Below are 23799 nucleotides of genomic sequence, written 5' to 3'. Positions count from 1 at the left end.
GACTGCTAGGGAAAGGAAAGCATGACCCCAAAAAAGCTAAAAGGATTTTAAAAAAATAATTTTGGGGGGAAAGAGCATTTGAGTGCTGCAGCTTTCAGAATCAACTCTTAACACCATAATCAAGCAGTGCTAGTAAGCGCTGCCAGGCTGGACTTTGATCTGCACACAGCAGTTTGAAGGTGCATGGAACTGCTGCCTAACGAAAACTGCAAGCAGAAAGACTGGGGGGAAAAAAATTACTTTCCCCCATTTGAGAAGCAAACAGCTTACATTGCTTTCTCTTTCAGTTTATGCCAACAGTTCCACTGTACATTAGTTATTGAACAGCATTATGTGCTTGTGCTCAGTAACAGTGAGGGAATTTTCAGAATTACTTGAACAAAATCGTCACTTTGGGCTTCCCCTGCAGCCTTCTGGATGGCAATGGGAGCAGCAGCAAGGCCTTAAAAAGTCACTTCAGCAGAAAATTCACCCAGAGTGAAGTAACAAACTAAGAGATTACTTTTTCTCTTTTCATTTACAGTAATCACGGTCTGTTTAGCCTTAGTGTTGCAAACTGATTTGTTCCAGGATTTTGCATCTGCTTTCATGAGAACTTTGGGATGATTCATTTTTACAAGTTATTGCCAAAAAAAAATTAAAAAAAACCCAACCAAGCCCTACTGAAAAACACTGAGCCATGGTAAGTGCAGGGACAAAGCAGCCCTGAATGTTTTACTGTCAGTTGTCCCAACAGCCCAACCCGGAGCGAGGATCTGAACCATGCCAGATTCAGATGTGAATGGGAAATAGAAAGCTTCAAACTATAAAATGTTCCTTCATCTGGCTTCTTCCAGAGTGAGATACCTGCAAATGCCTCCAAACAGCTCAGTTTCCTGAGACATGAAGGACGTGCCTGGAAAGGAATAAACATAAACTGAGGCAAAAATGTGTTGGCTGAAATGATAGTTGCTGCCTTTATTTTCTCACCCTCCCAGATGGCAGAGCTCCTTACCAACATTTTGTACAGACATCGCAACCACTTCCTCCTGTTCCTGGACCTTGCATGAGAGTTATCCGCCCAGCCCAGCAAGTCATCCCAAATTACTCAAACCTTCGTGCTCCCAAGGGCACTGGAGACCGACCACCACCCCAGAGGACATGCTCCTCCCCTGGTCCTCCTCGATTCCCGTAAGTATGCCTGGGGGCACTGGGGGTTGGGGAATCTGGAAGCTCCAACCAGTAATTCTGAATCCTTGTACTGTGAGTGTGCCCGGGCTGCAGGGGGGCCTGTGAGATGCTGGGTCGTTTTCTTTATTTGCTATTTTACACCCAATGGGGGCCTGACCTTACCTTAGAGAACTTCAAAGCCAGATACTTGATATGTTGTTACAGCACACCCTGAAATGCACACATTAAGAAAGATAAATGCTTGAAGGTTAAAGGGATGAAGGGTTGAAAAAATATCTCAGTTGAAACCTTAGAGCTCTCCTGCTCAAGGGCAAAGGTCAATTTGGTGGCTCACTGTGGTTTTCAGCTTTGCACTGTACCAGCCTGGGACAACTCAGTCATTGGCTTCCAGTGATTTCCTTCTTCTCTCTTCTGTGGTGCAGAGAAAAAGGGAGAAAACCTCATCAATTGCTGATCTATCTCTACACTGCAATTTGCAGCCTTTTCAATGATTTTTCATGTAGTAGTATAACACCACACATCTGGCACTTTTCATCCAGGGGTTTTTGACTGGTTTTCAAATATTAATTTACCAGGCCTCATATCCTTAAATGTACATCATGCAGGATTTTTTACCTCCAGACTCTGTTACCTAAAAACAAATTGAAGCTTCAGGAATTGAGGATATTTGAAATCAGACCGTTTTTATTTAAGTGCCACAATACTTTTAGTGGTGTTAAACTTACAGGCATCTGTGCTTGAAAATGTCCACTTATGTGACATGGTCTTGGCAGGAAACTGGGAGAATAGGCAGGACAAAGGAGGGCAGATGACTGAAATATTGCTCTGCTCTAGCCTGTGAAAAGTTAGGGGCTATGACAGAAAAGTGACAGCAAGATAAGGCAATTCTCTCTGCAGCAGAGAGAATTGCACTGAAGAGTTTGTATGGAAATGTAAAAATGTCAGAGAATAGTGGGTGTCCTTTGCAGTAGTAAAATTTAAAAACAGACTCATAATTTTTGGCACTTTTTTAGAGAAGGTGAAGTTTGGGGAAGATCTGTAAATTAGCCACAGGGTAGTTTTTTTGTGGCCATTGTTGAGGTGCGTTTTGCTTTTATGTGCTAAAAGAGATCCAGAATATGCGGGGTCTGTCCTGTGGCTGTGTGACTGGTGTTTGCAAGCTGATTCCCGGAACAGCAGTTATATGTTGGTAATATTTGCCTATAGAGTATTTTGTAACAGAAAACATCTGCACCGAAATGAATAAACGAAATCTTAATGTGACAACAGAAAACATGCTGTGACCAGCCTGTCATCATTCATTTAAGGAAGGCTAAGAAAAAAAGAGAGTGGTCTTGACTGACTAAACATCACAGCTCTGTGGGGAAAAGCTCTCAGAGAAACCTAATGCTCATCCAACAGATTCAACCCAGCAGATTCCCAGCACACCTCACATAAAAGTCTCTTAAACTGTGAAGCCAAAGTGTCACAAGACAGGAACTGCTAAGCTTCCAAAAACATACCTTTCTGTCTGTTCACTACAATGAAGATGTTAGGCAAGATTATTGCACATCTGGATCTCCAGTCCATGACATGAGAAAGCCTTATTTGGGTTTGCCATTCCTGGTCAAGAAATTAACTTTGTATCCTTTAGGAAAACTTTGTGTTTGTCCAGAACTGGAGACCCTCCAGAGCTGGAGGTGGAGTGCCCTTGTAGCCCCATTTTTCCCAATTCCCATCTTGCTCTGTGCCTCCTGTGCTGCACAGGATATGGTCAGAGCATGTGAGGGTGCCATGAAGCACCCCTTAGATAATGGGAAGAGGTTACCCAAGGGCCACCCTGCTCCCATACATGCATAACAACATCCACACCGGACTTCTTCTTGCTCAGAAATGGCCTTTGCTTCTGCTAATTGCAAGCTGAACAGCTTTCAGCTATGATGTGACTTACTTCCTGTGACTGATGTTGCTTCAGCAATAAACTGCTTCTTGAGGTAGACTGTCAACAAAGTATCCATTCAAAAGATGCTGTAATAACGTAGTAGCTATGTTGAGTCAAGCATCTCTACAAGAACTTTTCCTAGCTAATGTGTAGATCTTAATGTGTTATTAAAAGAATAAAAAAATGCTGAAATTCTGAATTTTACCTGAAATTGCTTTTCTTTGTAGAAACCAGCTATACAACCAGCTACCTAATGGTCAGATGCCACTCAAGGCATGTGGCCCGGATGAAGCATGCGGTTGTCCCTCTGACAATTTTCCATCTCCAGCTGCTGTCCCAAGACCTCTCAGTAACCCTGCAGCCAAGGGAACTCTGAGAACCAGCAATTTGCCGGAGGAGTTGCGTAAGTGGTTGGTTAGCAAATTTGTTCTGTGCAAGATTTTACAGCGCAGACTAACAGTTTTAGGTGGGAAAGCTCCAGAAGAGGGAAGGGGGCAGGAAATGGCAGGGGGAATGACTGACACAAAGACAACAAGAAAAGAGTGAGTGTCATCACATCTGTAGGGTGTGTCTGTGTTCTGTGGGATGGAATTATCCCCTTGAATCCTGAAAATGTAATTGTCATTAATTGCTTGTTATTTTGTTTACAAAAAGTAAATACTGTTTAGGTTGTTTTCATGACTCCTTGCTAAACAGGATGTGCCTCTGAGGCAGGAGGGGCTGAAGCTTACAGTAAAAACCTAATAACAAACAAAGTCCTAGGGATAAAGCATTTCTGCCTGTCCCAAATGAGACAAATATGTTGAGCCTTGAACCCAGTTTCTTCTTGACCTGCTGAATGGAGAAGACTTTGGGTCAGGAACCCGTGCTGAGGGCAGCACAGATTCTGGCTGAGGTGCTTTTATTGCCACCAGCCCCACTAACACATTCACCTTCAAATCATACAAGAAAGTCAGGTTTCAGAAAAATGAGTTCCTTCTTAATGTCAAGGTGGCTGGTAGGTGAGAGGTACCATTGCTAATAACCCTCCACATCTCTCCTGAGGTTTTGATTCTTCCTTTTGTCTTCATTTTGCACATCACCTTTCTACTCCAGAGAGTTGCATCTCTCTGGCCTGTAGGAGTGAGTTACAATACCGGGTGCCACTCTTGGATATACCCTACTTTATCAGTTAGATGGAGGAATTACTGGATAAAATGGTGTCATTTGTGGCAAGTGCTCAGCTGAGTTAGATTAGCCAGCTGGTTTACCCTGGTGCAAATCCATGATTCTTTAGTTAGTACAGAAACCCCTTCCACAAGGGCAAGGACAGGTGAAGGCCTTGTCATCAGCTATGCATCCTGCCTGCAGAGGGGGTTAATGCTGCTCCAAGGTGAGGCAGTATGGCATAAGGGCCCCTCCAGCTCCATATCAGATCAGTGGAGTCTGGAGGAAAGTTGTGCTGGTTGCAGCCAGTGCAGGCAGCAGGAGCTCTGGGTGAGAGCCCAGCCTCACTTATGCCAAAGGGCTGGGGAAAAGCAGTTCTGGCCACAGGGCACAGTGAGCAGCAGAGTGATGTTACACTCTGCAGCTTGCCAGCAACAAGGCAGTAGGACCTCAAATCTACAGCAAGGTTCTTTACAGGGGGCAGATTTCAACACCAGGGCACTGCACTATCCCACATGCCTTTTGTAAATAATCCTAAGAAACGGAAGTAGGCAGAACCTGCAGTTCTGGAACTGCAGGAAAAGGAGGGCTGTGACAGTCTCCCCCTCTGAGTGGTATATTTAAATGTGTTTCGTATTCATATGGACTCTCTCTCCCAGGCAAGGTCTTTATAACCTATTCAGTGGACACAGCAGTGGAGGTTATGAAATTTGTGAACTTCCTGTCTGTAAATGGATTTCAAACTGCTGTAAGTATTCCTTCTGGAGAAAATTAATTTCAACTAGGGAAGAAAAGAAACATTTTTTTAAAAAGCAGAGGCTATCACTTTGAATGTTTTTCTGTTTATCATCACATTCTGTAGGTTAAAGAAGATACACATAGAATGAACTAGCCTTGGCTTTGCAAGTTGTAACTTGAATTATTTGCCTTTTTGTTGATTCATATTTTAACTGAATTTTATGCTTTGAAATGTGCTTTAAAAATGACCCTGGAAAATTTCATTTAGTGCCACCAGATACCAGATGGGCAATTGTATGAGGTTTTGTGAGCTGTTCCATTAAGATTGTCTCATATTTGATCTGTAATATCAATATTAAAAAAGGTCAATTTTCACGTTCCTCCCATCCCAGCTTTTTTTTCTGTGATGCTATTACATCGTTAGTTCTTCAGACATGAATACTTTTCTGCTAAAAAATTATCTAAAATGAAATGAAACAGCCCATCTCATAGTTTCACTTGCTTTGTTATACTTTTAAAAGGGATTCTAAAAATCATTGGCCTGAAAAGGTCTGTGTCCCACTGTCTAATCCCATAAGCCATTCAAATTTTTACTGAACTTCTCATGAGTTTGCTTCATCACAGCAGCTTTCTCTAAGGGATCTATCCACAGAGGCTCTAGGATTCAGTGTTCATCAAAATCTTGATTCGTATTTTCTTATTTCAGGAGTATATGCTATCTGACCCCTCAACCTTCACTCTTTGGCTCCAATTCAGGAAAGCATTTAAGCAAGTGACTATCATTAAACTGAATGAGACTCAGTGGGGGGCTTTGCACACAGTTATTTATTTTCATGAATCAAAGATTTTTTTTTTCCAGAGACTGCAATTATACTTCTCTCCAGCAGTTCTGTACTGTGACCAATTCATAAGAAAGCTTTGGGCACCATAGAGTTACAGAGTAGAAGGCTCATTAATTTGCTGCATGGGCAACTCATGGACCCTGCTGCAGAATAATAAATACAGCAAAATGGCCCCAATGCAAAGAAACAAATATGCTTTCTATGTACAAAAAGGAAAAAGAAAGACTTAAGAGCAGAACGTGACTCATCTATCAAAACTTGGAGAAGTTAATACTTCCTTCATTGGTCACAGTCACTGATTTCTGGTTTCTGCGTTTACTGGGTGTGCAGAGAAGCGAGCGGTGTTGGTCATATTCAGTCTATAAAGTCCTCCATTGCTCTGCTGTCGCTGAAGTCTGGGTTACTGCATCCAGTATTAGTGACCTGGCTGACTTCCACCACACACCCTGAACGTTTAGTTCAATATGAAGCTAAAACTTCACACTTGGTATACCCTTGCAGCCAGAAGATAGTGGGCGATTGCAGCTATACAGATAGAGAAAGTAGGCAGCCATCCATCCTCATGAGATGTTTAGAGTGGCAAAAAAAGCCACTTTGCAAACATCACATATCTAATGTTCACCAGCATTGTTTTCTTCTTGTTACATCAAGTGAATAAATGATTGGGAGCTGGGAGCTGGCAGGGCAGGGCAGCCAAAGGGCCGACTGAGCAGGAGCCCAGCAGTGTGCTACAGCAGCCCCTCTGTGCCTGACTGGTGCCCATCCAGCTCCACTCTGAACTGCAGGGAAAGGGGAGAAGTTGTGCATGTACACATTTCTTTCCTAAGGGAATCGGGCGTGCATGTTAGAGAAAAGAGTAGGTGCCATATCAGTGCCATCAAATGGGAAGGAAAGGTGAGAGGATGTTCACCATGGACTTTCATTCTCTTGCAGATTGATATCTTTGAGGACACGGTACGAGGTATTGACATCATTAAGTGGATGGAGCGCTACCTAGGTGATGTATGTAAGGGCAATTTAACCTTGTTCATAGCAGAGGTGACCTGAGGCAAATGGTTGAATTATAGCAACAGGGACAGAATCAAAATGCATGACCCTATTGTCATCTTCCCTGCCCCTACAAAAATGGCAGAGGCTTTGCAGAGAGAGCATAGGCAAATCTCACTCACTTCTGTGTCTTATGGTCCCAAAGCTCTCTCTTTAAGAAATGAAGTGCTAATCCTGGAACTCTTGCCAAATTCCAATGCTGGCTGTTACATTCAGCCTGAAGCTGCCATTGGACAAGTTGTTCCTCCATCTCCTTTTTAAATAGTGGGGTTTAGCTATGTTTGGTTAAAGTGATATCTGTATTTCATCCCAGGCTGCATAGTTGTGGCTAATGTTCATCCTTCTGATCTGTAGCTTTTAAATTGCTATCTAAAACACTGAAGGGTTCTTCTGGATAAACCATCCTATATGTATACTGGAAACTGGTATTCTGTTGGTTGATAGATTTGTTCTCATGACTTGGTATCTATCTAAGCAGTAAAACATAGATTTATCTTGCTGCCAGTGCAGTTCCCTGCAGCAACAACTTCCTTTGAAGTTCAATTGAGCAGTGAGTGCACATCTTTAGGATTAAGCCAAGTTGGTCACATTATACCAGCACAGCTGGATGCAAACTGGTGATTCTGTCGCTTGACACATGTCATCATGGAGTGAATTCCTTGGATTCACACCTTGCTGAGTAGCCACCAAGCTTCTGACTCACTCTGAGCAGACCTCTGTGGTTTGGGAACAGCATGGCAAAGTGGTGGGCTCTCCCTGGCCTGAGCAAGAAAGCTTAACCATCTGAGACAGCACTACACAGGTTTCCTGAAGATATCCATCAGGACACCTTAGCTCATGTACTTAAGACATGGTACAACTGCATGCAGAGCCAGCCTGGGGCCTCTGCCATGGAAATGCAGTCATGCCTTTTGGAGTTTCATCAGGACAAATTACGCTTGGTCTCACCGTGCATAATGGAGGTACTAAAACTAGAAGACAGCATGAATTTGCTTTTGCCAAAAACATCATTATCACTTAAAATACAAACTGGCAGATCTCCTTTAGGACTCCGGCACAGTCCGTGGGAGAGACAAGTATGTGCAGAGAACAATTCCATGCCTCCACATGAGGATCTTTCTCTGACTGGCCACCCTAGAAATGTTTGTTTTCCTCCATTTACTGTAGAGGCACTTTCTTACTTCAAAACCCTTACACGTGTGAGGAGGAAGGGACTGCTTGGACACAAGCAGGGGAATGTATGCAACTGGGCATGTGTCTTTCTAACCCTCTCCACATCTGTAAATGCTTACATGCATGTCAGGCATGAGCAAAAGTAATTCTGGAGTATGTTAAGTCAGTGTAAAGGATAATGGCTCCTTAGCGTATTTGACCCTGTGGTGGGGCAAATTCTCTTGATGTAGCACAGAAGGAAGGAGTTAATTAGGTGCCAGGCCGACTATGAGCCACAGACTTCGAAGCCTTACACAGCCTGATGTGGCTGTGGCGGGGATGAAAGACAGACCCTAGGTAAACTCAAGTAGGAAGCTTTCATCTGCCAAGCCTCTCCACTGGCCTGCCGTTAAGGAGAGAGATGTTTCCCAGATATGAAGGATGGCCCCTCCATGGAAACCTGAGCTCCAGTGGGGGGCTGGGATTAAAGAGGTCATGGACTGGATCCAGGCTGTCCTAGCAAGGTGGAGGAGCATTGCTTTCAGCCAACTGGGCGAGGTGGGACAGAGCTGCTAGGTACCCCTAAACCTGCCCAGGCCATCCACAACAGCCCACCTCTGCACACTTCACCACTAAGATCAGCAAGAGAAGATGTAATTTCTGCTGCTGAGAGCCCTCAGGGTAGCTTCCATAGACCACTGCCTTTAGTGGCTTTTTGTATACAAAGCCATAGATGGCTAAGTAGATGCACTTTTACATAAACTGTTGGAAAACATTTAGGTCTGAATTTTAAGATAAAACTTTTCTGTGTATGCACATAGACGCTCTACGCTGATAAAAAGTAGCTTCATATTACAGAGATTCCAAGTGTAAACTGGTAGCTGCTAATATATCTCTTGACATTTAGATTTTCTATATTACGAGATCTCGAGAAATAATGAGGCGAATGAGTGTATGAATTCTCCTGTATTTCCTGCCAGAATGAATGAGATCCTCTCATGTTTGCCAAGAACACAAAGATCACTTAAAACACAAACTGGCAGATTTCCGATCTGCTTCTACCAAACACGCTGCGTTTCCCAATTTCATAAAAGTGCTTTTCTCCCTAACAGAAGACGGTGATGATAATCATAGCAATCAGTCCAAAATACAAACAGGATGTGGAAGGGGCTGAATCCCAGCTGGACAGGGATGAACACGGCTTACATACTAAATACATCCACAGGATGGTAAGCAAGGACGTGCATTTGCTGTTTTACAAAGACTCTGTCTCTTTTCAAAAGACAAATCTGTCTCCAAATGGCAGGTTCTTTGCTTTGTTTTCCCTAATCCCTGTAGTTAAACACCCCTCCTTGGAATTCATTAATCCTTCCTCTCATCAGATCAGCTCCGTATGCTCATTAACATCTGCTAAGAGGTTCAAGGGAGAAAAATCCTATTAAACGTGCTCATCTTATTTCTCCATATTCTTTATTGTTCCAGTGTTTTTTCCCTCCTTCACCTTCTTGAGCCCTTGTATAGCCCTGAGCACAATCTTATCTAACAGTGCCTGACCTTCCTCCCTATAAACAGCCTCTGTTGTTCAGCCATCCCAGAACTGAGGTCTTTTTTCAGGCAGCAAGGCTGACTGAAAGGTGGAATTGCAAAGCAAAGGCCAGAGGTGCAAGGGGGGGTTCCTGGGAGGTGGCAGAGGACCAGACACCCTCTCCACAGCCTGTCACAGGATGGACATTTAGCCCAGAAGATGCCACAGAGCCATGAAACTGATCCTTTCTCCCTCGGTTTGCAGTGTGCTGCCTTTCTCACCCTATAACCCATCTGATTCCACAGTCTCATCCTGCAGTCAAACTTCTCAGAAGCTGTCACCAACAGATGAGCTCTCAGCAGTATTTTGCTGTCCTTATCACCCCTGGGATGCCTGTGTCCAGGGCCATGGGGAACAGGCTGGGTCCTAGCTTGGACACAGACCTGGCCTCTGTCTGAAGTCTTTCACTCTGTTGGAGACTGAACAGGGGCCTTAGTCAAGTCAAGCTTCATCAGTTAGAGGTGGATTTCGTGGGATTGCAACTGCAGCTAAACCCATATTTATTTCATACCACAGAACTAAATGCTCAAAAAAGGCTGACATCTTTCCTATATCATTTCTGTAGTAATGAAGAATCAGATTAACTGGCCAAACCAAACTGAGTCCACCAGTGATAGATCAAATCACTTAACAGAAGAGCAGTTTAAGTAAGCAACAAATATTTTACACATAGGGTTCAAAGAAAAATTATCATGGCGTTACAATAGAACTGGCATTTTGTTCTATTCTAGATGCAGATTGAGTTTATACAGCAAGGAAGTATGAACTTCAGATTCATCCCTGTGCTTTTTCCAAACGCCAAAAAGGTAAAATATATGCATGCTTATAAACTTGTTGCATGATTAAGTACTTATTATTTTGATCACAATGCACCAGGTGAAATCTTAAAACTAAAACACTCAATTTCTTGGTTCTTAATACCCCACTAGTAATATTCCAAAGCTCCATTTTACATTAAAAGTTTATAGTTTTATGTACATACAAATAAAAACTATTTAATCCACAATATAAATCAGTGCATAAATGTATTTCTGATGATGAACATACAATAAAACTCAAATTGCCTTTAGCGTTGAAAGAATTTAAATGGAGAGAGACAATCTATCCAGGAAGCCTGCTTTTTATATTAACCCTTTTATAATTTTGTCCAGATGTAATGCCAATGAGTGAGATGGGCAAGATTTATGACTGATGTGAAGTGAGGATCTGGAAAGGGTGTGTTGAGAATATAAAAATAAAGAGTATAATAAATATTAAAGTACTAGGCTGTTCTTGAACTTTGATGGGCCCATCAAAGGCAAACTATAAGATTTTTTAGGACTTGCAATTTCATCTGCCCTCCTTACTTGTTTTGAAGACCCATTTGAGAATAAGAAATAAGTAATGCAACAGATTCTACCTCACTCTGAGAGAATCTCTTGAATTTTTACAAGGCCAGAAAAATTAAATGACTTCAAATATAGTTGAGAAATAGCGTTCTTGCCCAATCTCATGCATTGGATTCATGTTCACTTTTCATAACTAAATGCTGTGTGCACTATTGGGCAGCTGCACTTTGGAAAAGTGTGGAAATTTCTTTATATTTCCTTGTGTGACAAGATTTTGGAGCGTCGGTCAAAATTTAAACAATGTTATCAGTGATTATAGGTCTGTGAAGTCCCACTGCACTTCTGGATTTTAGTGTAATAAAATTATTTAGGCACCAATTTAAGCTCAGAAGTTTGAAAATACATCCCTGGGTTTGAAATATGTGAGGTCCTTTGGAATGAACGGTACCTCTGGTATTTCATGTAATCCCTTCCTGAATGGTCTCAGTCTGGTACTTACTTAAGTGTGAAAAGCTGGGAGACAGCACTGGTGGAAATTGTGCAGACCAAAGGCAGGGAACCAGTCAGCATTTTCCCTCAGTCTTTGCAGCTTGATTAGGGCAGGATGGCTCCTAACCTTGGGGCTACTTGAGTGCCCACCACATGAACAGACCCTACACCCTGGTTGCAGAGAGAAGTGTCTCAGGAGGCACTGTAGCTGCCTTTGGGCTTTGAGACAGAACAATAAGTTATGTTAATTTTGGCTGAACATTATTTATTGGAAGACTATTTAGCATATAGCAGTGATTCTGTCAGACAGAGATCTATAAGGAATTTCCAGGGTTGGTTTATCCAGCTGCTTCTATCGAAGCAACAGGCTCCAGGCATCCTTCCTGCCTATCCTCTGTTGTCCACATCACCCTTCAGTTTTTTGAGAGGTGCCTTTCTCATTACATTATGCAGATCAGAATTTTTTACTGCCATTAAGCTTTCTCCACGTATTTCTTTGCTACATCACCTACCTTCATCCAGCTAGTTAATGTAACTGAGGACGTCATGGGTGGAAGGAGAGCACCAGAGCCTGAACAAGCTGCAGTAATGAAATCCATAGGCAGTCAGAGAAAGTGAGGTACCTGAAAAAATGCCAAGTATATGTACAATTGGATGGTGTTGGTGGGCAAATTATTTCAATTTTGTCTTTTATACTGTGTTTTATATGCTCAAGTAGCAGTGGAAGAGAGCAGAAAATGGAGGTTTGGAGGTTTCATCTGGGGATGTGGCTATTAGATGAGTTAATCTCATACAAAGCACATCATAAAGCACTGCTGGTATGTGAAAATTAGTCGACCTCCAACAGGAAGAGATCCATGTGATCCAAGGAGCGTTCATTAGGAAACTGAATAATGAGAGGGCAAAAGCACAACACACAATTAAGGTGGAACTGGGATTTCCAGTTTCCCGTCGTACACTGCTAAAGGAGACATGGGTCTTGCTGGTTCGAGGTTTGCATTGCAGCAATCCACAGAAATATGTCTTCATCTGGCCACCTCATGACCATTAAACCATGACTGCCCCATGCTGAAGGCTCCCTCTGGCAGAGTGGAAGCAGCTGGAGAGGTGAGATGAACAGGGTTGATGCCAGGGAAGCCAGGACATCTCAAACTACGCTCTGCTGTCATAGCCCTAAACAGTCCTGCCCTCTGCACTAATACACTCTGCCCTCTTCCTACCACTTTGATCCTCAGAGTTACAAATACTCTTTCTATGGCATAGAGAGAATTTCCTCTCATCTTACAGATACACAGCCAAGTTAAAAGAATTTAAAGGACAGTAAACCATTTTCCCATTACTCCCACCTGTAATGACAGGTGTCATATGGCAAGGAAAAGCCCCTTTTTCTCTCTCCCTGCTCCCCTGGGTAAAAATAGCAGCTATAGTTACCCCTTTACACACCTTCATCAAGTTAAAATTACTGATTAATGTGCAGGTGCTTTTTGCACTGGCTTCATTATGGAGGATATTAAACGAAACTGCAGGAGCAGTTCTGGAAGAAAGGTGCAGAGTCTGTCTGGATGTTTAGTGCCTCTCTCATTATATCCCCACTTACCTATATAAGTTTCTTACCTATAACATATTTCCCACACTAATTTCCATCTTAACTAATGACTTCCCATATGGACCTATATCAAATCCTTTTCTGAAGTCCAGACCAACTATATCTAATGCATTTCCTTCCTCAAAAAATTGTAGTTTCTTATCAAAGATAGAGAGAGGGCTCTTCTTGCTTTATTTCATTGCATTTCCTTCTATAGCTCTTAACAAGATTTAGTACAGAAACAAATTTCATGTAACAATGGTATGCGCATGCATGCAAACATAGTCATCTTTTTTTCTCCCAGTAACATCTGAATCACTTGGCCAATTCCAAGCAGCTTTGTCAAAAGAGTACAATTCACAAAGACTAAAATCCATTCCTATGCAAAAAAAACCCTAGCAAGTGGAGGCAAGAAATCTTATTTGTGCTCCTAACGAAGGGAATGCTGTGGGATCTTGCCTCACACTGAGGTATCCACCTGGTTTAAAACCTGCACTTTAGGGAGAGCACTGACCAAAGCCTATACTTTCTTGAACGCCTTCCTCTTGAAGAGGAAGGTCAGGCTTGATAGATACCTCTGCCACTCTCAAAGCTGCTTGTTCAGAGGCCTAGGTGAGTTCAGACTAATGGTTGTGTAGGTGCCTGTGTGACTTACCTCTTTCTTCCTATACATAAATGGTATAGATCTAACAAAGTGGTTGCAACAATTAACACAAACCGCTCCCTGAGCAGGGAAAGCAATGCAGCTTCATTCCTACAGCTGTACAGGCCAAGGAAAAGACATCCAATTTGAGAAGCATGGTACTTGGAAAAGAAAGATTTGGACTGCAGCTAGATTGTTTGCTGGCAGGCAGGACAAGTGCTGCCCATGCCAGGGCATCCCCTGGCGAGGTGCCAGAGATGTGGTTCACACCAGCATCTTTTTGCTCTGTCCTCTTGGAGCCAGCTCCACTACCTTGACAGGAACTGTGCTGCTCCTAACAGGAGCCACCTTGGGAAAACACTGCCTGCTAAATGAGAGGTCCAGGGAGCAAGTGCTGGATGTCCTGGCTCCTCGTGTTGCTTACCTCCTTTCTCACTTTGGTTGTGTTCTAGTGTCTTTAACTTCAGCTCTCCAAAAGAAATCTACATCTCATGGTGACCATGAGCTGGTTTTGTTCAAGGATCAGTCCGTCTGTTAATTAATGGTATCATAATAGCCCTTCACCCCTAAACATCCAGGCTGTCCATATGGAAACCTCACAAGGCTGTGGAAACATGCAAACATGAAGTCTGAGCGAGTCTCTCTCCATCAGCCTGCTGTCACTCTCTAGGGCCATTGTGGTCCTGGCTTCATTTTGTTAATGGACATTAGCCAACCCCTATGAAAGACTGCACCTTTCCCAGGGTGCAAGGAGTGGTGGAGGTTTGACCCTGCTAATCTGGAGATGCATTAGTCTCTCCTCAAGCTCAGCATTGGCCTCAACCTCCTGCTCAGGAGATGGTCAGAGAACACCATACTTGGTGAAGGAAGGTGCAAGGGGAGGGTGAGAGGGCTACCAAGATGTGAAATGCTCCCATGGGGTCCCACTCTTTCCCTATTGATTCTCATTCCAAGGTTGACAATGTTGTGTGGATCCTTTAGCAGCTACTAAGGTGGCAGCCTTTCCCTGCACAGGACACTGAAATGTGTCCCTTCTCTTCTCAATGTTTATTTTCACAAGCCTTTCGATGCCTGTCACTGAGATGAGACTGCCTTTGAAATGTGAAATTAGCCAACATGATGGCAGAAGAGAAAGAGAGACAGGCAAGCTGTGAGATCACACAAAGTTCATTTATTTAGGAACCCAAATACAATTTTGAAGCCAAATTAAAATTTCTTGTTTTTACAGGAAGTGCCTAGAACAGACAAAATGAAATCTTGCTTGGCAGGGCCTGACAGAATCTGCAAGGTTCTGGTACAGATTCAGGAGGGTTTACAGGATTTAGTGTTTATTTTCCTTGTTTTTTCAGGAACACGTGCCTACCTGGCTGCAGAACACCCACATTTATAACTGGCCAAAGAATAAGAAGAACATCCTTTTGCGGTTACTGCGGGAGGAGGAATACGTTGCTCCTCCAATAGGCCCTTTACCAACACTCCAGGTTGTGCCGTTATGAACATTATAACTTAAAGTGTATGTTGAGCGGTTGCTAAAGGGTTGTTCCTGGCACGGAGCCAACGCTCTTCCAGATGGCTCTTTTTGATGACAGAAGACACTTTCTGCTAAAGGAATTGGTTGTCTTGGGTTATGCAGGCTCAGCTTGTTCTCTCCCATGTTAAACAACTATTTCCAAAGCTGATGGGGCAGAACTCTTTTCTTTAGATTTTTAAATAAGCTGCAAATGGAAAGAATGCCCAGTTTTATTTTAACATCTGTTTTTAACATATTCCTTTATTAGTCATAATAGCAAACAAATACCAGAAATAATGCTGCAATAAGAGTAAAATAAAAATTACATTCTCCTTTTTGCTCAGGGTTTCTTTAAAGATATTCCTGCCTTGTATAGCATTATCAAACCATTAATTTGTATATACACTATTAAATATTTGCCTTTTTAAGGCACCTTATATATTGTGTCTGCTTTTATTATTGCTGGGAACAAGGGAGAAATGGGTTGGATAACGCAAGTTTTCTTAGCCTGTCTTGCATAAAGACACTTGTCTTCAATTAGAGGACTTTCAGATCTGAAATCTCTGGAGTTCCCTTTCCTTACAGCTGGGTCCTTCACACCTGCAGCGTGTTGCAGCAATAGTCCAGAACAGGAGACCTAAATGCATGACTACGTGTGTGCTGTCAGTGCCATGGAACACTGCAGTATTTTTTGTAGCAGCCCTTTAGGTTCATTAGTGCTCTTCAGCCCTTATTTAAAACAGACCATGTCAAAGGACAGTTGGCGTTTGGAAAGCCAGCAATTGTTAAGAGAAAGAACATTGACTCCTACAACTTGTATGCAGTATAGAACAATAAAATAATCAAAGATGGAGAGCCATGGGGTGTTGGCAACCAGGAAGGCTCAACAACATCACGTCTGCTAAAATTTGAACATTTTTTTACAGAGCACATAACCATGACTTTGGTGAGGAGTCTTTGTTTTTTAAACAGCCTTAACCTTACTGAGGTAACAGTGGACAACTGGCTTGAAATTCTGCAGCCCTTATTCTTTACAGCAGTCGCACAATAATGTCTTGCTCTGACACCAGAGCGCTTCGTGCCTGTTCAATGCAGGCTGTTACCAAGATCCTCCTCAGCTTTATTATTTGTCACAAAATGACCCAAACACAGCTTTATAAAAAAGTTCATGTATTCGGTAGTCTGAAAAGTAAATTAGCCCAGAAGTTTATATTCCTCTTACAGTATCCAAATTATTTAATTAGCTTTCCACAAAGGTGATGCCAGCATGGTGTGTTGATGCAGGACATGCCTTGTGGTGCTTATGAAGGAGAAGTTTAAACTCAGACCTTCCTTTAGCATAAAGGCATTTCCTTTTGCATAAAGAGTTGCAGCCATTTAAGGGAACTGGTAGAAGGGTGCATTCAGTGTTGCCAACTCCTATAATTTTGATTGTAGTATTGTCTGTGCTTCTTACAACTCCAATTTCAAAAGGGAAGCTCAGCAACTGAAATAGGCTAATACTTGCCATGCCAGCAGCTTCCTGACAAAGCACAATAAAACTGTGTTAGGTGGTGGTACTTCTTGGCATCTACTTGCATGCAAGGAAGGGAGGTCTGTTTTTCATGGGAAAAATTGAAAAACTAAGCTTCCAATTAAGAAAATAACTTCTTAGTATACGGTGAGAAACCTGAAGTCATGACAGAAATCCATCTCAAATGGTCAACAAATGAAGACAAAAGGAGTGGGATGTGCATACCTGACCATCACCATTTAGAGTTACCTGGAGTACCCTGAGCATGTAGCTCAGCCTCTAGGTTGAGCAAATCTTCTGAAAGGCTATGGCACATCTGCCAACTCAATATGGCTGACTTTGGTATTTTAAGGTATCTGAAACATTTTAACACTGTGAACTAGTCTGTCTGAAATGGCTTCTGCCCCCATTAGCCAATTTCTGCCACATTTAACAGGGAGAGCTCAAAGATACTAAGTGCCTACGGGGTTTCATGGTAATAATTACCTGAGCAAAGAGCAAGCCCCAAGCCCACATGCTTTGAAGGGAGAGGCAGCAGAGGTTCGGGCCTGCAGAGGTCTCTTCCCAGAGGAGGGCAGCTGGCCATCCAGCACTCACAGCAGGCACAGTTGGCCACCCTGCCCCAGGACAGGGCTGGCAGGGTGCTGGGAGGTTTTTTCAGGTGCACAGCCTGGGCAAGGCTGGAGAAATGTGTAGGGAATGAGGCTGTATAAGTTTTGCTGCTTGCAAAGCAGCATATTAGGGAGCCCAGTTAAGCATTCAAAATGATTAGCGAGGCTGGGTAGTAAATTCCTTTCATCATTTTGGCTGTCATCCGAAAATATGTGCTCTAGATTTACCACAGATTTGCTTGGTTTGGGCCAGGGAATTTCATTAAGTAACTCCTGCACCACGTGATACACAAGGTTACATTAAATGGTCCAGTGATTATTTCTATTCTTCTGTTTCAACGATCCTTTTCTGAAAAACAATGTAAGCAGAGTGAGGAAGAAAAACTATGCTTTGGTGTTTAGAAGTACAAAGAGCCCAATCTATTTAACTGCTGGGGCTTTTTTTTTTTTTTTTAAATCAAGTAACAATTCCTGGGATTCATTGATCTTTACATTAGTTAGAGCATCCTACAAGGACAGAAACCATGATGGGGAGAGTGTGAGTAATGAGCTACCAGCCTAGTGAATCATTTCCCCTAAAGCTTTGTATTTGTAGAGAGACAGATGGTTGGGAGCTGTGAAGAGGGAGGGGGAGGAGAAAAGCTGGTTTTTGCAAACAGCGAAAGTATAAAGGACAGAGAGAAAAAAAGAGAAATAATCAGCAGGTAAGGGAGAAGAAGAGACTGAGAATACATTGGCTATTTCAAAACTAACATGTTAATGTTACAGTGGATTAGGGTCAAGGGAAAATAGAGGAAGGAAATAGCAGAAAAAAGAGCTTTGTGGCTGAGAGGGGAAAAATTTACCAAGAGCAGCCCTAAATATGTATTTGTAGATGAACTCTTGAGTCAGTTATTAACTTTATGTGCAAATAATGGAGAAGTAGCTGAAAGTATGCAAGATTCTGTCGTGCAGGTTGGCAGTGCTGCTGCCCAGCTGGAGCTGCCAAGCTGCAGGTACCCACAGAGGCAAAAGGCATGGCTTGGACAGCGACAGTAACGCGAGAGATTTCTCTCACAGAACCTGAACATTTGTAAAGTGCATGTGGGAGAGAAAATCCACTGTCCCTAATGTGGAAAATAAGAAGCAAAGCAAGAGAGTTACGTACTTAACACAGGGATGAGTGCAGCATTAAGATAGAGATAAGATGATTGAGAGACAGCCTGCTTTATGGCCTTGCCAAAACTCAGATGATATTAATGCATGTAAAGAATTCTTTATGCACATCACCTGTGTAACAAAAATATGGTTGTAAAATTTTATCCCACAGTTAAGTTAGATCGGCCTCTCCAGCAAAGGAAGTGTAAAGTGGTTCTAGTACAAAGTTAATTCAATAAAGCCTTGTACACAAGACAAGAAATGCTGCCCTAAGAGCCCATTTTCTCCTGGTAGGCTCTTAACTGCCATAATTTGATGCCATTTAAGAAAATAAATCAGAAGATTTCCCTGCAGTCTCTCTGAGACCAGCAATAAGGCAGATAACAAAGCTGGCTCCATAGAGCAGCCTCATCAAAGGGCGCTTTGCTGAACTCCTTTCCCTCATCTCCAGCCACTGACCAGGCTGTAGGTACTGGAGACCTGGGCATATTAAAAACAGCATCAGTTCAGGCAGCAAACTTGGGCAGTGTGGTCAGGGAAGCTCCCCAGTGAGATGTACTGATGGAGAAAAAAGAGTAATTACCACACATTAGCAGGCTTCTGGGTTGTCGGATTGGAGGCACTGGTAAAGCTGAGGGAGGCCTCTGGTCTTACAAGGGAAGGGGAGAAGGGAGGGGAGAATTGGGAGCTATGCGGCCTTGCAGTGCAAAAGGTCTACTGTGGTAATGTACACGTCTTGGAGAGTTTCCTCACCCTCAGCACACAGAACAGGTACACGTTATCTTCCAAAGCAAACATCTCTCCTCTTACACTTCGGCTTTAATTTAACAGGTTCCTCCATGCCTACACCTGCAGCAGTCTGTTATTGTTTAACCCATTTTTGGGAAACAGATCCTGCTGAAAGGTCATAGCTTTTGCCAGCCTCCTCCTCCATCATCCTTTATCATGATGCTGCTGCAGGGAAGCACTGCCACAACACTGGTTTGCAGTATCGATGGGCTGGCACTGCTCCTTATCCCTGATCCCCAACGTAGGTCTTCTGAAGTTCAAGGGTGGCACACAGCATATCAGTATCATTAGAAATGCCCATTGTGTCATATCTCCTTGAGCTGTGCCAATAGCCACTCACATGGGTCCCTGCAACCAGCACGAACCACACTGGCACATGAATATCTCACAAAAGCCACTTTTAAAACCCTCTCTGAGAGACTAGGCCTTCATACACACACCTCTACCACCTTGCCTACTGCTATTACAACTAATGGAGGAAGAAGAATACCTATATTTGTATTTATATTACAAGTTATAACTCACAGCAAGAGGTGTTCTCTGGTCTGCAGGAGAAGGACATCTGGAGGAAGCAGAGGCATCTATTGCCGTGGCAGACAGGTGATGGTTGCTGCTGTCCATGAAGGCAAAGCCAAACTGGGCCCTGTGGAGGAACATCAGAGTGACTGGGAGAGATTCAAAGCCTGGAGAGACTTATACGGAGCCTGAAGAAGCTAACAATCCATGGACTTTCATGTTATTCCCCAGTTTTATACCATGTTTAATGTACCCCCACATATATTTCTGTGTTAATCCCCTTGGTTTGTATTGTTCAGGGCTTGTCTGCACTTGCCCTCAAGTTTTCCCACCAAAAGTTGTTTACCACCTTGTCCTCCCCTGTTTTCCCGCTCATCCCCCACTGACTGGCCGATGAGTGCAGCAGTGCGGAGTGAGCTCCTATTGGTCCCCTTTCCCTGGACACTCCCGAGTTCCTCCTACCTTTCTCTCATTCCCCAGTCCCATATTCCCCTGAGATGTCAATCCCATGCTCCATCCTGGTTATCAGACCTCCCCTCATCCAAACCCTATATAAGTCCTTGTTTCCCTCAATAAATGGGCCATTGCACCCTGACCTTCTACTGTGTCAGAACCTCTGTGCAGTGTCGTATCCCTATTCCCTTCTCCCTCAGACCGTGGCAGGGCCCTGACACACCAACCCGTGGAAGAAGGGAGCAGAGTAGCAGCCGCACCAGTCCACCTCCAAATGAAGTCAAGTATAAGCTGGAATTGCTCAGCCCCACTCCAGACTTTGTCAGCTCCGAGCCCAGCCTCAGCCTGGTCATGGAGCCGTGAAGAGGCCACCAGCTGTGTGTCCCTCTCTGTGGCCAAGATCACTTGTAAACAAACAAAAAAATGTCTAAAGCTAAGTTTCCCAGCCCGACCAGATATGCCAGGTAGGCTACATTTCAAGAGCTTGCTGATGTAGATGGGACCAGACAGATATAAATGCAAGTACTCCCCATCACGGCTCTGAGCACTGCATGCCACTGCACAGATCCATCCAAACTGGAAAAAATGCCACCAAAAGCAAAGGCGGGAGTTTTTAAAACATTTTTTCTTCATTGAAAGGTATCAAGGACTTCTTCAGTTTCCAGAGGGTGAGAGGGCAAGCATGTGCTTGCCCACCTAACCCTTGGGTAAGGGGAGCTTCGCAGCAACCTCTGCAGCCACCAAGTCCATGGAGCTAATGGACAGATCAGAGAATCTCAGGTGATACATGGATGAAACCAGTGGATGTAAATCCCTGCAAGGCTGACTGTTGAGGAAGAGGCCAGGGTGTAGGCAACTTCCCCATACCTAGTTGCTGGTTGGGCAGGTGAAGTCCTCTCTGTTTGATTTGTACCAGCCTTCTAAGAATGGGGAAATATATGCTGTGGGAAAGCTCCAGAGCACCACAAAAGTGTGGGTTTTCTGGGGCTGCAGAAAAAGGTACTGTAATAGCAGACACTAGACAAAAAACCAACTACTAAAATAAATAAAATTGATTAAAAAAAAATCATGACCAGCACCACCTGCAGTGAGCTCATTCCGGCTGAATTTCATTCTTTGGATTTTCCACTTTTTTTTCTAAAGAAGTATATTCTGGAAATACTATCTTGGAGGCTTTATTCAAAGCTACCTTCCTTTACTTAGGCTGACAGTCCTTACAACATGTCTGTTCTGTTTTTCATTAGCTACACCCAGTGAAAGTCTGGTAAATGTGATGCTTTGTGACTGGCATGTTAGGCACTGCAAGTGCCAGCCTCAGGACTTCCAGCAAGGAGCAGGTGCTGCAGTCCCCTCTTAAAAACCCTGCAGTCTTCAAAAGAAGAAATTCAGTGCGAAAGACTTCTAAACAGGTAACATTACTGGGGATTGAGTGGAATGGCCCAGGAGTGGTGAGTGCATTAAAGAATCTTTCATCTTTAAGCTAGGAGAGAGAATTTAACCTGGCTTGGCACTAGCCAAACCCAGTCTGGTTAGTATCTGGTAGTATCCATTCTCAGTGGGTGTTGTGTGCACCCCACACATGCGCAAATGCACACAGCCAGATGCACCTGCCAGAGTCTTTCTCCCAGATCTTCCCTCCTACCAGGCTGTACAGAGACACTGAGATCCAGCCTCAGCATGATACAGGCACTAATGGTTCCTGAATGCCAAACAAACAGCACGCAGTGGACAACTGACCATTTCTCTTTACAGCAGACTAAAAATATCCCTACTAGCAATGATTCCAGATGCTCAGTACTGGTCTTCCCCATGCACAGAGCCATGGAACATTTGGAAAACAGAAGTTTTATTTTCCACCTTACTACTGCATTGCTGCAGACAGCAGAAAGTTACCCACCCACTCTGCTCCAGTCTCCTTACCTAAGAAGCTGAGACATAGCGAAGTGGTTGCTTTAGGTAAGGTTGTTGAAGACTTACTGATTAAAGAACTACATACATACAAAAAAATATTTATTTTTATGAGTCCATTCTTCTCCCAGCCTTACAAGATACAGTTTTTTCTTGAAGCACCAGCTGTGTAGAGGCTGAAACAGCAAAAAGCCAGCAGTAAGACTGTCCCAAAAGAAAGATGAAGGGGGGCTCTTTAAATAGGCACAATACCAACTCAGAAGACAGAGTATAATAAAGAAGTGAGAAAAGAAGAAGGGAATCATACTGTAATAAAATTGACTGAAGTAGCAAAACTAGTAAGCTAGCATAGATTCATCTCTTTTGGTGCCATGCTTTATTTTAAAAGAGGTAAAATAATTTAGCATTTACTATTTTTAAAATGAAGAGCAAAAAGATAGAAAAACAGTATTTTCCTCCAGGCTAATTTTTAACTTACTAGTTGGAAACCAGCCTTCTAAAGCATCACAGTCCCTCCTGAGGACACAGCCATACTAATGACAATTTGATATATCAGTATATCAGCAGTCAAGAGACCGACAGCTGTATCAAGACAAGACAGACAGGTACACAGTACATGGAAAACAAAGAGGTTTCCTCTAACACAGTGAATGAAAACGGCACATCTCAAATCCTCACATCTGTTGACTGATGTAGTCAAGACTCTTTGCTCACTCCAGGCTGGAGTTAATTACTCCCAGGAGAAATTAACAGGTTGAATTTTAAAGCTCTGGCCTGCATGGACATCAGTGGAGAGACAGGTTTCACTGTTCCCTCAAAGCAGTGCCCAGACAATGGTGTCAATTTTGTGACTTGCTTTACTGGAGCTATACTAGAGAAAACGCATCATCCCCATCAAACAAGCATAGGGTTTTTCTGTTGCCCATATTTCTCAGTTCTGAACACTTCCCTGGTTTTGATGTTTTACAGAGTAGCTTGTTTTGAACTGCCCAATGCTCTTTGCCCTAAGGGCAATTTTCAATACAAAAAAAAATGTTAATCTGGAGGCCCACATCAGACTCAGCCTGTGCAGCCCTACACAAAATCAATATTGGGTCTGTGTACTGCCTGTACTGCCTTCACATTTTGTGAAGAGTTTGGGAGGTAAAAGAAGAGGTGTAGCTGAGCAGCGCTACCATATGGAGACAATGGTAGGGTGGTGCTTTGGAAAATTATCCAGGGCATTTCTACATTAAGACTGGCCCAAAGCCTACATCTGTGGTGATATCCAAACTTGTCTTCAGCAGGTAGCAAGAAGACAAGCCTTTATGAGACACTACCTGTGAAACAGCATTGGTGAAAAAATACAGTGAGTGCCAGAAAATCTGGTGTCACATTGCATGTGACAGAGCTCAGTAAAATTAATGCCCCAAGCTACCTGCTCCCGACGGCCAGAACATTTCTTAGGTACATAACAGGGAAACGCACTTTATCCTACCAAACGTACAGTGTACAAACACAGGTTGCAAACAGCATGTCTGCAAGCTCTGAGCTTGTCAGACAAGTCTCAGTGTCTCAAAACCTTAGTGCAAGCTGGATTTAGCAGGCTTTCAAGGCATTTTGCATCAGCTCAGTTATCAGCTCTGACTATCATGCAGTGCTATCACCCCACCAAAAACATGGTTTCAGTTCTGATTTCTCTTTTTTCTCACATGCTTCCACTAGGAGATCTATAAT

General features: G+C 43.2%; 1 protein-coding gene and 1 long non-coding RNA gene across 2 annotated transcripts in view; one reads left to right on the top strand and one right to left on the bottom strand.

Annotated features, from left to right (window-relative positions):
- Nucleotides 1–15299, top strand: part of TRAF3IP2 (TRAF3 interacting protein 2) — a 25813-nt gene extending 10514 nt beyond the window's left edge. The window contains 7 exon segments of the mRNA XM_027632956.1: nucleotides 978–1170; nucleotides 3319–3494; nucleotides 4897–4985; nucleotides 6751–6819; nucleotides 9129–9245; nucleotides 10333–10407; nucleotides 14996–15299. Coding sequence (XP_027488757.1) covers nucleotides 978–1170; nucleotides 3319–3494; nucleotides 4897–4985; nucleotides 6751–6819; nucleotides 9129–9245; nucleotides 10333–10407; nucleotides 14996–15142 — 866 coding nt within the window. The 3' untranslated portion in view covers nucleotides 15143–15299.
- Nucleotides 15243–23799, bottom strand: LOC113941902. Its single transcript, XR_003525794.1, has 4 exons — nucleotides 23645–23799; nucleotides 19732–19849; nucleotides 17156–17629; nucleotides 15243–15361 (listed from the first exon to the last, which is right to left on the bottom strand). It is a non-coding gene; the product is annotated as an uncharacterized LOC113941902 (long non-coding RNA).

This window comes from Corapipo altera, unplaced genomic scaffold (genome assembly GCF_003945725.1).
Source record: "Corapipo altera isolate COAL_440 unplaced genomic scaffold, ASM394572v1 2b, whole genome shotgun sequence".
In the NCBI taxonomy this organism is placed as follows: domain Eukaryota; kingdom Metazoa; phylum Chordata; class Aves; order Passeriformes; family Pipridae; genus Corapipo; species Corapipo altera.
The sequence above is the reverse complement of the archived record's forward strand: the minus strand, read 5'-3'. Positions and strand labels throughout refer to the sequence as shown.